Source organism: Delphinus delphis, chromosome 9, assembly GCF_949987515.2.
Source record: "Delphinus delphis chromosome 9, mDelDel1.2, whole genome shotgun sequence".
NCBI lineage: Eukaryota > Metazoa > Chordata > Mammalia > Artiodactyla > Delphinidae > Delphinus > Delphinus delphis.
Genome location: NC_082691.1, coordinates 82,400,539 through 82,414,250, shown reverse-complemented (window position 1 = coordinate 82,414,250; position 13,712 = coordinate 82,400,539). Strand labels below are relative to the sequence as shown.

The following is a 13,712-nucleotide window of genomic DNA, read 5'->3' as shown; positions in this document are numbered from 1 at the left end:
CAGTCTCATCTCTGGTGTATCAAGGAGTAAGGCAGATGGAGTTTTTGTGGAATTCAGAATGACTTTTCTATTTGGTCCTGTATGCGTAAATGTGTTTATTCATAGCAACTGACAAATTCTCTCCTTCCCTCTTACCATCCTCCTCACAGCAACTGCAAGAAAATGATTGAATTATTTAAAATACTTGCTACATACTTAAGAAAATGTCAGGGAGGAGCTAAATAAAGAAGTCATTTTTAACCTACAAATTTAGAGTGTGGGATTATTTCTACTACCTGGTAAGACTGTAGTAAAAAATTCAACCAATTGGATGTTTGCTTTCCTGGGAATAAAAGGACTAATTTGACTTACATTTTTTTCCCACTTAATTGACCACTGTTTTTTTAGATCATCCCTGCAGTAACATTATGAGTTTTATAATAATTTCAGGAAAAGGAAAATAGCCCCTAGTATCTCAGTTTACAAAACTAAGCTATCTTCTGAGAAATGAGAAATTCTTAGAAAGCAAAGCTCAAAAACTATGTGTCAGTCAAAGAATTTAAAATTCATGTCAGCTTCATCTTAGGAACTCACATTATAAAATATACAGCACTTTGCAAACTTGAGTAGATTTGCTTTTCGCTAAGAAGGAACAAAACCAAAAAAGATACACCCTGATGTGCAGAAGACCTTAACTGAGGTCCATGTGGTATTGCTCGGACCAATAAGAATTTACTGTGTGTTCCAGGGACGGAGATACTGTCAGGGTTTTAGATTTCATTAATGAAAACATAAAACAATCTTGCTATAAGATTTATGAGGCTGACTTCGTCTCCTACCACACAAACTCTTAGCTATATGTTGTTAATTTTAAGCTATGCACTAAAACACATCACAACTTTACAATCAGTGTTTTAAATGGATGGCTGACATACAGGCTTTAAAACAATGTTTAGCACTTTGTAGCAATACAGTAAGGCTAACTTTAGAAACGATAGCATAATGAAATTTTACAGGCAATTAAGTTGATGATTCACTGTCAGCTTCCTAAATTATTCTCTTAGATGATCAAGGGAAGCAGATATAGGAAGTGAGGGGCAAACTCTAGATCCTGTAAAATCTTAAGTGTCATTATGTTTGAAGTTTTAGGAAATAGAAAAAATACCTTGTCTAAACAGCCTGAAAAGAAATCAGATAATTTCCTTTTAAATTTAGAAATGGCAATAGTGATCAGTCTTTTAGTTTGTCACCACGTACATACATTGATTTATGAAAAATGTCTTATAGTGTCCATTGACTTGTGTGGCAATAGTTACTAGAGAGCCTTATGAACTTTTACTTTAAAAGAAAACAAAGTTGTATATATTTAACCTTTACTCAAACTAATTGTAGTTTAGAACTAGCAAGGAAATAAATAGTTTGACTAGTGAAAATTTACATATTTTCCTTTAATAAGATGGTGTGGTGTTTCAGAATTAATATAAATCCATTATACATGAAGGTGGAAAAATATTGGGGAGGAATCCAAGGAAGAGTATGTCTATTAAGTTGGGGTATCTATATTAAAAGTATATCAGGAAATTGTTGTATATAACTTTATCTCAGTTATTGAATGGTCAGAAATATCTTACAGACTTCTAGGAGGTTGCAGTAGCATTAAAATAAAATCCTGGTACGTCAAATTCCGGACATTTGGGGATAGAGTAAATTTAAAAATATAAAATATTCATACACATCTGGCTTGCCCATATATCCCATGGATTGTGGAAAATTTCCAAATGCCTTAAGTTCTCATGGTCATTACTTTCTTTGAATCAATTTGGCTTTGGCATTTTCTGCCAATCCTATGCCTGCTGACCATACTCCTTTAGTAATGGAGACGTGGAATTCCTCTTTTTTCTTTAAAGTGTGTGTGTGTGTGTGTGTTTGCATGTGAGCATGCTGCAGAAGAGTTTACAGAGCAGCAATACAATCAACATAACCTGGAATATGAGTGCTATAGATTGAATGCTTGTGTTCCCCCCCACCACCATATTCCTATGTTGAAACCCTACTCCCTAATATGATGGTATTAGAGGTGGGCCTTTGGGAGGTAACTAGGATCAGATACTGTCTTGAGGGTAGAGCCCTCATGAATGAGATTAGTGCCCTTCTAAGAGTCATAAGAGAGCTTGCTTCCTCTCTGCGTTCTGCCAATTGAGGATGTAAGAAAACAGCCACCTGCAACCCAGAAGAGAGCCTTCACCAGAACCTGTCCATGCTGGCATCCTGAGCCTGGAAGTCCAGACTCAGACCTCTGAGAAATAAATTCCTGCCACCCGGTCTGTGGCACTTTGTTGTAGTGGCCCAAACTGACTAAGACAGTTAGATATCTATGACAGTTCTATCTAAGACAGTGTCTATCTAAGACAGATATCTAAGACAGTTAGATATCTATGTTTTGAAATTACAGAGTATTCATGTCCTCAAGTTGGGAGATTCTGATTCATTAAGTCTGGATGGCACTGCAGAATCTGTACTTAAGAAGATAACTAAGATGGGAACAACTGCTCTGGGATGCCTAGTCTTCCTTTTCAGTTATCAAGTTCAGTGATGCAAAATAAATGAAACACAAGGATCTCTTCATATAGACCTAGGGACCTACCCTCAGTGTAGTTATTTCAGTCTTTTATCATTAAGTTTCCCTCACCATTTGCCTCCTTGTTCATAAGAAACCATGCTAGTCTGCCCAGGACTGTCCAGGTTGTGATCCTACATCCTGAAAAACTCCTCAGTTCTGGACTAACCAGAGCCATTTGTCACCAGATAAGGTCTTTAAAGATATAACTGAATGTTGTTGGTTTCTGTGACCATTCATCAGTATGTATTTATGAATTGTCTATTTTGTGGTTAAAACTATGGAAAGCTGAAAGTGCTGCTTCCATAGTTACTTGGTGATGTTCTGCACATACACAGTCCTGTCCTAGGATCCCCATATCCGCATGGATCTTAGCTTAGATCACTCAACTAAGGCAGGTTGAAAGAGACAGTATACCTTTTGGCACCTCAAAGAGGTTCTTTGTTAGAAATGCCTTCTCTCTTTGTGTTCCTAAGCCTGCCAAATCCTCAATAGGAGGTTTTAAGAAAATAATAATGTAATTCCCTACAATGATAGCCTGGTTTTGGATCTTATGAGTTTGATATGGAAGGAGACTAAATAGAAATATGGCATGCAATTGGAAATGTGGGTTGGAAGTTAGGTGACAGTAAAGTCCAGAAAGCTAGATTCCACAATGAATTAAATTGATGCTATAAGTTGATCTAATGTTTTGGACTCTATAATTAAAATTTTGGATTCCAGTTTCTATTTCTAGACCCTACCAATAGTAATAGTTGAGAATGAATGGATTCTGAGGTTGGGAAAAATAAAAGAGGACTCAATCTTGGGGAATGGAATGTTGAGTCATCAAAAAAGTCTGAAAAGGTGTGTTGAAAAGGGAGGAGCAGAATTTAGCATCACAAAAGACTGCAGGGAGTAGAGCACCAACAAACAGCATTTAAAGGGTCTGAGTGGAACAAGTGATTGAGACCAGAGGAAAAAAGGTTCAATGATCTGATTAATGAAAATGAATGAATTGACCACTACATTTGTCTAGAAGAAAGTCACTGGTTTTGTCAGAGTGTAAAAACCCAAATATAAGACAACCATCTTAATTCACATCTCTAAATTTAGAGGAAATATGCATTTTTGTGAAGAAAGGAAATATTTGTTGAACTTAAAGACTTTTATTAAAGTTTACTAACTGACATTTATGGGAAGATTTAAAGTGCTTGCTTACCACTCTCCCAGTGGTACCAGATGTATAAAGTTTGTGGGAATGTGGAAATGATAGATCCTTTTCGATCTCCTTAGTAAGTCCTCAATGTCCTATCTGTCGTTTTTTTTCCTTGCGTGTCCAACATTCTTGCCATCTACCCCATTTTCCTGGAGATTGAGAGAATATTGGATTTCAATATCTGAGACCTGGCAGTGGTTCCTGTGTCTGCATTGTGTGTCCTAAGTGAATTTCACCTCCACAAACTGAGTTTCCTCATCCTCAAAATGAGAATGTTGGATTATAACTAATTATACACCATCTAACTTTTAACATCAATTTTATCTTCCATTTTTAATTCTATGTTTCTGTTACATGTTAAATGATAAAGGCCAAGCTAAAGGTAATCTCCAATGCCAGTTCTCAGCCCTAAATATACCTAAAAACAGGTACAATTATTCTGAATGACATTCATTTTGAGAGCTCTACATCTTTTATCTAATGTACAGCAGGATGACTATAGGTAACAACACAGTGTTGTATACTTGAAAGTTTCTAAGCGATTGGATCTTAAAAGTTCTCACCACAAGGAATAAAAAAGGCAACTATGTGAGGTGGAGGATATGTTAACTAACCTTATGGCGGTAATCATTTCACAATATGTATGTGTATTAAATCATCATGTTGTATTTATTCAACTTACAGTGTTATATGTCAATTATGTATCAATAAGCTGGAACAAATTAAACAATAGAAACAAATAAAAAGTTGAGTTCAAGAAGAAAATAAATTGAATGATTCTTCTAAAGATAAGCAGTTCATTTAAGGAAATACTGTCATTTAATATTTACAAAAAGAGCTCCCAAACAGAGCACATTCTAAACAAGGACAGATGTGGGATGGAGGGGGAGATCTTACTTTGGGCCACTTATTAAGTGATGCCGTTGGAGCTAAGGTGGATGAGAAGAACAACAGTGTACACATTTTACTTAAAAGATCAAAGCACTACCAAAATGCTAGGTAATTACCAGCATGTACAGTATAATAGAGCTCATAAGGTAGAAATGAAGATAATGAAACTATATGTCTTTTATTTACTTTATATCATTTTGTTGCTAATAAAATAGTTTCTATTCTTTCACAATAAAAAATTCAATACCCAGTTTAAAAACCTGACTCAGTAAGTAGAGGACTAAAATAATCAGGAGTAAAATCAAATAGTTTTGTCTCATTTCTGTGTGCCTCCAATGATGAAAATCTTAGCCCTCATGCCAAATTTTTAGTGAAATCTAACCCCAGTTGATGGTTTCCCTTTTCTTTCACAGGCCTGGAGCGAATTGCTCGGGATTCATCTTACGAACAGGAAGGAAAGGTCCAGTTTGTAATTGATGCTGTGTATTCCATGGCTTACGCCCTGCACAATATGCACAAAGATCTCTGCCCTGGATACATTGGCCTTTGCCCACGAATGAGTACCATTGATGGGAAAGAACTACTCGGTTATATTCGGGCTGTAAATTTTAATGGTAAGTCACAACTTTTTTTTTTAAATCTAAATACTTTAGAAGGGACAGGGTGTGTTTTTTTCCCCTATATATAGAGTATACTCAAGCAGAGTGGAAAGTACAGGATTAGAAGCTGTTCCCCTTTTAATCAGAAGTGTGAGTTTTTTCCACCTGCTTTTAAATCTCAACCATATTTTTTTTGGTGCTACCATTAATCTGCTGAAAGAAGCAGAAGTTAAAAATAAGCCTCTATCAATCAAAATATCACTATTTCAGAAGTAACTTAGGAGACTCATTTGGAACCACTGACAACAGATTAGATTTCTTTGAAAATGTTTTGTTAATGCCGTTATGAAAGAAGGAATTGTAGACATTTTGTTTTGAAACCTATTTTAAGCATTTTAAACAGTAAGATGACTTGAGGAGAGCGGATGATTTGGAGTTGCTGTATATTTTTACATTCTAAGAGTGCCGTGTTAAGTTTCTGCATCTTCTTTTTCATTGTATTTCTTTCAATGATTGGGTCAGTTTGAAGCAGTGAGCTGCATCGTGTAAGGCAGAACTACATACAATCAAGTGTAGATGAGATTTGCCTACTGCAGAAGCAGAAATGCTGCTTCTGTGAGCGTCACAAGAAATTGGTACAGAGTCCGCTGGATTCATAGTGTTCGGCTGAGAATAGCCAAATTGCCTGTCTCAAGTGATGGAACTATTGAATTCTGCTGTTCTTTCATGAAAGCTGTAATGGTTGCTGCCCATGACTTTGACCGTTATTTTCAAATGAAATGATAGAATGCTCTGAGCTGTCTAATTCTTTCTGTTTGGCTGTAATCCACACAATGGACATGCCTCCAAGCAGGACGCATGGCACTGCACTGTCCATCATAATACACTCCAGTGACCTCAGCTGCCAGCCTCTCTCAAAACACAAGGTCATCTTCAATTTAGAATTCAAGTGGAAACTTCTTCTTTTGCTTTGTTCAGGCAACATGAGACACAATTTGGTTTACATTCGTATCCTCTTGAATTTCACCAGAATTTTGGTGAAACATTACATAACATAGTTCCTTTTGTTAAGAATATAAATAGTAAGGGGAATTTGAAAATAATTTTCTTACAATTATTAACTGGAGCGAAAGAGGAGTGTTACAATACAATACGTTATTTACCCTAACATGACGTTGGGGAGCACTTTATTTATCCAGATTGCTAAGAAGTGGGAAGAGGAATGCAAATGAATATATTTTTTCATTAACTGAAGCTCATCTCCAGAAGACAGGGAAGTCTTTTAAAGAAACACTGGATTAAAGTATTCTAAAGTTGAATTATCAATTTCTCTCTTAACCATAGACCTAACCCTTCCTTGATGACTTTAATTATTATACTATACTGTAATATAATGATGCTGTTAAAGACTACTGAAAAAGTCATACTGTCTCATGATTATTAAGACAATTTGCCTCTAGAGTCCAATGATTTTTGAGTTCTTCTGACCACTTTTTATAGTTATATTCCCCTTCTACATTATCAGACTACTGTTGCTGTGATTGTTTTTTGGACTGATCCCTTCCATAATTTGCTTTTTTCAATCTACCACGGACACAGAAACGCACATAAAATTTCATTAACTTAGTCAAGAGATATTTATTGAGCACGTAGGATGTGGTAAGCATTATGATAGGTACTAAAGATATATTATTGTTAAAAAGAGTCAAAACAGACATGTTTCTTGGGGAACTTAGATATCAATCAAATAAGCACACGAAGGTGTAATCACATAATCCGCAATGAGTATTGAAAGAAGAGGTGTGTTGGACTAAAAGTTTATAATAGGGAAATATGTCCCTATTCTAGGGAGTTAGAGACAGCTGGAATCTGGAGATGAGGGTCAGAGACAAGGGTAAAGCACTAGACAGGACCAGATAGATCATGAGATGTCTTACAGGTCATTCTTAAGATTTGTTCTTCATCTTGAAAGCAGTAGGAACCCACTGAAGCATAATAGAACTGTGTCTGATACAAGAGTAAGTGTACTCCGGATGAGGATCATGGAAAATACATGAATTTTAGTGTATGAACTTAAAAGAGAATCTCTCTGAACTCCTTGGAGATTTATTTTGCAAATAGCTTGAAATTTTTCTGTGTCCCAGTAGCTGGTAATAATAGTACGGTTATAATAATAGGGTAGGGGACCTGAGCATAAGCAGGTTATCATGGGATATATAATTTGCTTTTCAGTAATTTTCAGGATGTTTATCAATTTTTTGATTTCATTATTGGCTTACTGTTAGTATTCATCTATTATTAATACCTTGCCTGCTTCTGATAAAAAAAGGCACATAGGGCTATTCAAGTAGAAGTACACCATCAAAACCATTGAAGGGGGAAGAAACAAATTTGGTAACCAGAATGAAGGACTACGTTAAGTTCTGAGCTTCCTAAGTGCTAAGATATAAGGGGACATTCAATGGAATATATGTTGCATTACATGAGAGAAGCAAACTTACCTATTTCTAAGGAGAGAATGAATTTTCTTACAGCCTAATAAGCAATGTTATTTAACAAAATTTTACTTGGGAATCTGGAGGGAAACAAAGGCCTGCCTTTTAGGATTACTTTTATTGCTACCATTTGAACAAAATGCTGTTTCTATAAATTTTTTAAATGCAAAGATTTATCAAAAGAAAAACATAAAATAAAAAGAGTTCAGATTTTTCAGGTACTTAAGCAACAATGTCAATTCCTTACTCTGGTGTGTTCTATAGGCAATAAAATATTAATACTGTACATCTTGTATAGGATCAAAGATTTTTCTGTTGCCGTGAGAACCTTATGCATCATAAAGAAAAAGTGTTGGACAGAATTCCAGAGATGTCTCCTTACTTTCTCTATAGTTGAGCAGGGCAGTGTAGGCACAGCGACATACTAATCAGGGTTGTTTGACTGTAGGTAACAGAAACCAACTTAAGCTTGCTTTAAGCTAAAAGGAACGATTTATGAGGGTGTGTCAAGAAACCTCATGGCAGACTGTAGAAAGGTCTAAGAAAAGAAGTGGTTATAAGTACTAAAACCTCTCAGAAATCCAAATATCCCTCTGTCTGCTTTGTTTGGCTCTCTTTATATTGGTTTTCTCTACGTCTAGGTCCACAGGGTAGGTAGCAGGAGACCATCTACATTTCTAGAATTTAGTTGCTGTTTGTTCAGGATATGTGCTAAGATTAACATATATGGATTTTAGGTCCCAGTTCTAACTTCTTGGAAACTTGAATCTCATTAGCTAAACTTAGGTTGGATGTCAGACCTGTTCCAAATTATCAGTGGCAAGGATCAAGTAAGTACAAACTTACTTGTCATGAGGCACTCCCAGCGGGTGAAAGCGACATGGGTGAAAGGGACATTTAGGAAGCTTCTATCATTGACTTAGGGGGAAAGTTTAAACAAAGTGAGCAGAGAGGTGAAAACCTGAGAAAGGGGTGATGCCGTGGTCTCTGAATCTCTTTGCTTCTCTCGGTGGGTGAATTTTTGTTAGGCTAGAGGACACAATTAAAATCATATAGAATTTGTGGGAATCTGAGAGAGGAATCAATTTTGGAATTATTTAATGCAAACAAACCTTCATGCTGTGATTGAATTCCCTGAATGAAGCAGCTTCCCTAAACTCACAGTGAGGTAGTGGTCTAACCATTTCAATGCTCAATATTCTAAGAAACATACCTAAACACTTGCCTGATTACAGAGACTGATGTAGAGATGGAATTTAGCAGCACTTCCTTTTCTTTAGAAACCTTATTGATTTTAGGGACTTACTGCAAATTTTCCAAATATCCAATTTTGAGAGTCTCTGAACACTGCAGACGGTTTTAAAGCAAATTTCTTCACGTAAAGTACCTTTAAGCTATCTAAAAGAAATAAATACTGCTTAATATTAGGAAGTGCATTACAAATTCACTAAGAAGTCAAATAAGACAATGAAAAATATAAGATTCTGTAAAAGCATTTGATTAAAATATAACCCTCATTTCTGTTACAAGTACAAAAACAAACTAGAAATGGAATAAATGTTTAACGTGACAAGCACATCTCTCTCAGCCTATGGCTGGTTATATATTTATAGTTATTCCTATTACAGAGCTGTATTAGTCCTATTAGCACTATTATTAATATTCTATAAATTTTAACCAATGTGATAAAACAACAAACAAAAATAAGAGATTACTACTGAAAAGGAAAAAGTATTATGGTTATTTTCAAATGATTTGATCTCAAGACAAGAAATTGAAAACTAGGAGTACTTACTTTAAGATGATCAAATATAAAATTAATATTAAAACATTAAGAACTTTCCTACATACAATGTTAGAAATCATTGACAATTATGGGAAATGAGACTCTTTTCTTTGCAAAAATATATAGAAAATATCTTTGAATAAATTGAGCCAAAAAATATTAAAGACATATGAAGACAACTTTATTGAGAGACATCCCTTGTTTGTAGACAGAAAAACTAATTAGAGGAAACATGTTAATCTTTTCTGAATTAATCTGTATTCAGGCTTAGTATAGTTCCAACCAAAATGACAAAGGAGTATTTTCTGGAATTTGAAATAATATTTAAAATTTTAATTGTGAGAATAAATGAGTAAAAATAACTAAAATGATTTTGAAGAAAAAATATTCCTACCAAACAGTTAACATTTAAGCATAACGTTAATCTATAATAATCAATCCAGCATGGAACTATTACCAGAACAGACATATGGTAAATAGAACCAGATAGAAATAGCCAGAAATATCAATATATAATAATAAATAAATCAGTTTGTACATGTATTTGTATATACACACATATGAACTTATGATGTGATAAAGATGAGTTAGAACTCAGTGGGAAAGGAATTTTATTCATTGATTATCAATTTACAGTAAAATCAAGTGATCATGATTTCTCCCTATAAGAGAGTATAATCCACTTGGAATTTATTTTAGAGTTAGGTGAAAAGGAGAAGCAAAAAAAAAAAAAAAAGAAAATATAGAAGATGGTTCATCTTTTAGATGGAAGGATTATACTAAAATATTCTAAACACTGAGGTCTCTTCCAGCTCTATATTCACTGCAGATTATTTTAAAGATAAAGGTATATTTTTAAAACATAGATGCCTATCAGTGTTCTTACTGTTTTTTTTTTAGTTGTTTATTTTTATTTTTTATGAATCATTCCTTTAGCCCACATACATTTTATTGAGAATCTTACAAAGTATCTAATAAAAGGGCTCTTTGCCAGGCATCAAAAATACAAAGATTAATAAAATGTGGTTCTATGAGTTTTCAAATGTCATAGCTTAACAGAGGAGAGACACAAACACGTTACCAACAATAATTCAATTTGATAAGTGATATGATAGAGGCATGGGCATGGCATGTACAAACCCAACATAAGGCTGAGATTAGGAAACTGCATAAGGGAGGCTCAAAGAATACAACACAGAACAGGTGACATCTGATTTAAATTACAAATAGAAAGTGACATTTCTTTAGGTGGACAAGATGGGAAAAACTATTCATGGCAGACAAAACAGTTTAATAGTAGATGGAAGACAGGCAAGAGTACGCGTTCTGAGAAAGTGAGCATCCACGGTGTAAGAATTCAAAGGAGTGACGTGGGAGCAGCCTGGAGATGAGACCAGCAACGTGAACTTGGGCCTGGCTAGAAATCCCTGCCAAACTCTGATGTTTGACTGTGACACAGGGAACTGAAGCTTTCTGAGCAGGACAGTGAAGTGCTAGGATTTGTGTTTTAGAAAAATAACTATGGCAGCAATTTGCAGACAGGAGGGAGAGACTGAAGACAGGGATGACAAGTTAAGAGACGGTTCCAATCATCTCCAGGAGAGAAGAGTGCCTGAAATGGGAAAATGAAAGTACAAATGGAATGTAAAGAAGTGGAAGAGGGAGGAAGGGAACAAAGAATCATTTCAGTGCTGGCTCTGTTCTAGACACTGTGCTTTGATTAGAAGCCAGAAGGTTTTGAGACATATCTTTACTTCCCCAAATGATCTTTCTTTGTAACTGTTTGTGACCATCCCATTCCTAGAGCTAATTCATTATTTTCGTGTGTGCATAAATCATTTTTATTGAGTGTTTTCATTTTTTAAATTTTTTTTGGAGTATAGTTGCTTTGCAGTGTTGTGTTAGTTTTTGCTGTACAGCAGAGTGAATCAGTGATACATGTACATATATCTACTCTGTTTTAGATTCCCTTCCCATTTAGGTCACCACAGAGTCCTGAGGAGAATGTTTTAGCATATATACCATTGATGAAATTGACTTGACACTACTTTGTTTTATCCACCTTTATAAGTAGAAAATGAGACATAAAATGCCAATATATGGAAAAACTGACATAAAATGTCAACTGTAGAATTTATGAGGCATAATATCCTTGTGACTAGATATTACTTATTTGGTAAATAGAGATGAAGCAAAGTCAAATGTGATGAAGTGGTTCTGTGTTAACCTTAAAGATAAATATTCTTTTTGATAATTACCGTATGTGAAATAAAATTTAGAAAATCATTATTAATAATTTGGAAGTACATTATATAATTTATGCTTGATGATAGAGGTTTGCAAGTCATGAAGTAATTCCTGGAAATATTTTTATATTTAAAAGAAAGTGAACGGCATGTGTAGCGATATTGAATTTGTAGAGATAAATAAACAGACTGATTTGAATTAGGTAATATTTCAGTTTCTGATTAAGGAAACTTCAGGTTGCTTATAAAATATCAATCCTACAAATGAAGCCATCATGAAATTTAGCAGCATAATTATACCGGCCTCTTGTTTTCTGAGTAAGTTGATAAACTGTGGGAGTTTTTTTTTTTTTAATCTTTATTGGAGTATAATTGCTTTACAATGTTGTGTTAGTTTCTGCTCTATAACAAAGTGAATCAGCTATATGTATACATATATCCCCATATCCCCTCCCTCTTGCATATCCCTCCCCCCCAACCTATCCCACCCCTCTAGGTGGACACAAAGCACTGAGCTGATCTCCCTGTGCTATGCGGCTGCTTCCCACTAGCTATCTGTTTTACATTTGGTAGTGTATATATGTCAATGCTACTCTCTCACTTCGTCCCAGCTTACCCTTCCCCCTCTTCTTGTCCTCAAGTCCACTCTCTACATCTGCATCTTTATTCCTGTCCTGCCCCTAGGTTCATTAGAACCTTTGTTTTTTCGATTCTATATGTATGTATTAGCATACAGTATTTGTTTTTCTCTTTCTGACTTACTTCACTCTGTATGACAGACTCTAGGTCAGTCTACCTCACTACAAATAACTCAATTTCCTTTCTTTTTATGGCTGAGTAATATTCCATTGTCTATATGTGCCACATCTTCTTCATCCATTCATCTGTCGATGGACACTTAGGTTGATTCCATGTCCTGGCTATTGTAAATAGAGCTGCAATGAACACTGTGGTACATGGCTCTTTTTGAATTATGCTTTTCTCAGGGTATATGCCCAGCTGTGGGATTGCTGGGTCATATGGTAGTTCTATTTTTAGTTTTTTAAGGAACCTCCATACTGTTCTAAGTTTAATTTTATAGTCATGAAGAACAAGGGCTTTCACTTCCTCCCTTAATATATAAAGACTTATGTGTGGACCAAGACGGAGCCAGCATCCTTCGAAGCTTCAGGCAAATCAGTGGAGTTGCCTTGGTTCTTCCTTGGATCCCACTCAACTTCACCCACTGCACTGGGTTTCTTTTACTCCTTCTTTATTCTTGTAATTCATGAACTTCATCATGTGCCAAAAATTAGGGATAAATGATAAGCAAACCCCAGAAACAGATGGGGTGCCATAGGCTCACTAACTGTGGGTTAAGTGTGGGCATTGGGTTCAAACCGGGGATGCAGCAGTGAGACTTGGATGAGGGATGGGGACAGAAATGAAGGAGCAGAGAGGATCTGAGGTGGTGGGGAGTTTCTGCAGGAGTTCACATTTAATGTTTTGTATTTATCATAGTGATCAGAAACCCAGACTTTATACTCAGAGTTTGAATCCAGTTTCAGCACTCACTACTTTGTGATCTTGGTCAGGTAACAAAACCTCTTTAAATCTTTGTTTCCTCATCTGTACAATGGGGATGTTAATAGTATATGCATTTTAGAGTTCCTGTGAAATCTAAATATAAGGTGATAATGTATAGAAAGTACTTAATAAGTGATGTACTGTATTATATGTGGAGGATATTTTATCCATAGAGAATTAATGAAGTTAGTACTTGGATCACCTTAGGAAGGTGATGAGATGAGTGGGATGGGACTGAGAGCTTGAAAACAAGACACAAGTTGGAAAAGATGCTTCTTCCAGGGCACCAATCAACAAGGTTTCCCCAGCAGTGTCAGCTTCTTAGATAAAGGAAC

General features: G+C 35.4%; 1 protein-coding gene across 2 annotated transcripts in view; it reads left to right on the top strand.

The window, feature by feature from the left end:
- The window catches only part of GRM8 (glutamate metabotropic receptor 8), a 752,204-nt gene that overhangs the window by 453,399 nt on the left and 285,093 nt on the right, over positions 1-13,712 (top strand). For both annotated transcript variants that reach the window (XM_060019983.1, XM_060019982.1), the window contains one exon: positions 5,099-5,299. In XM_060019983.1, coding sequence (XP_059875966.1) covers positions 5,099-5,299 — 201 coding nt within the window. The remainder of the gene's footprint in view (positions 1-5,098; positions 5,300-13,712) is intronic.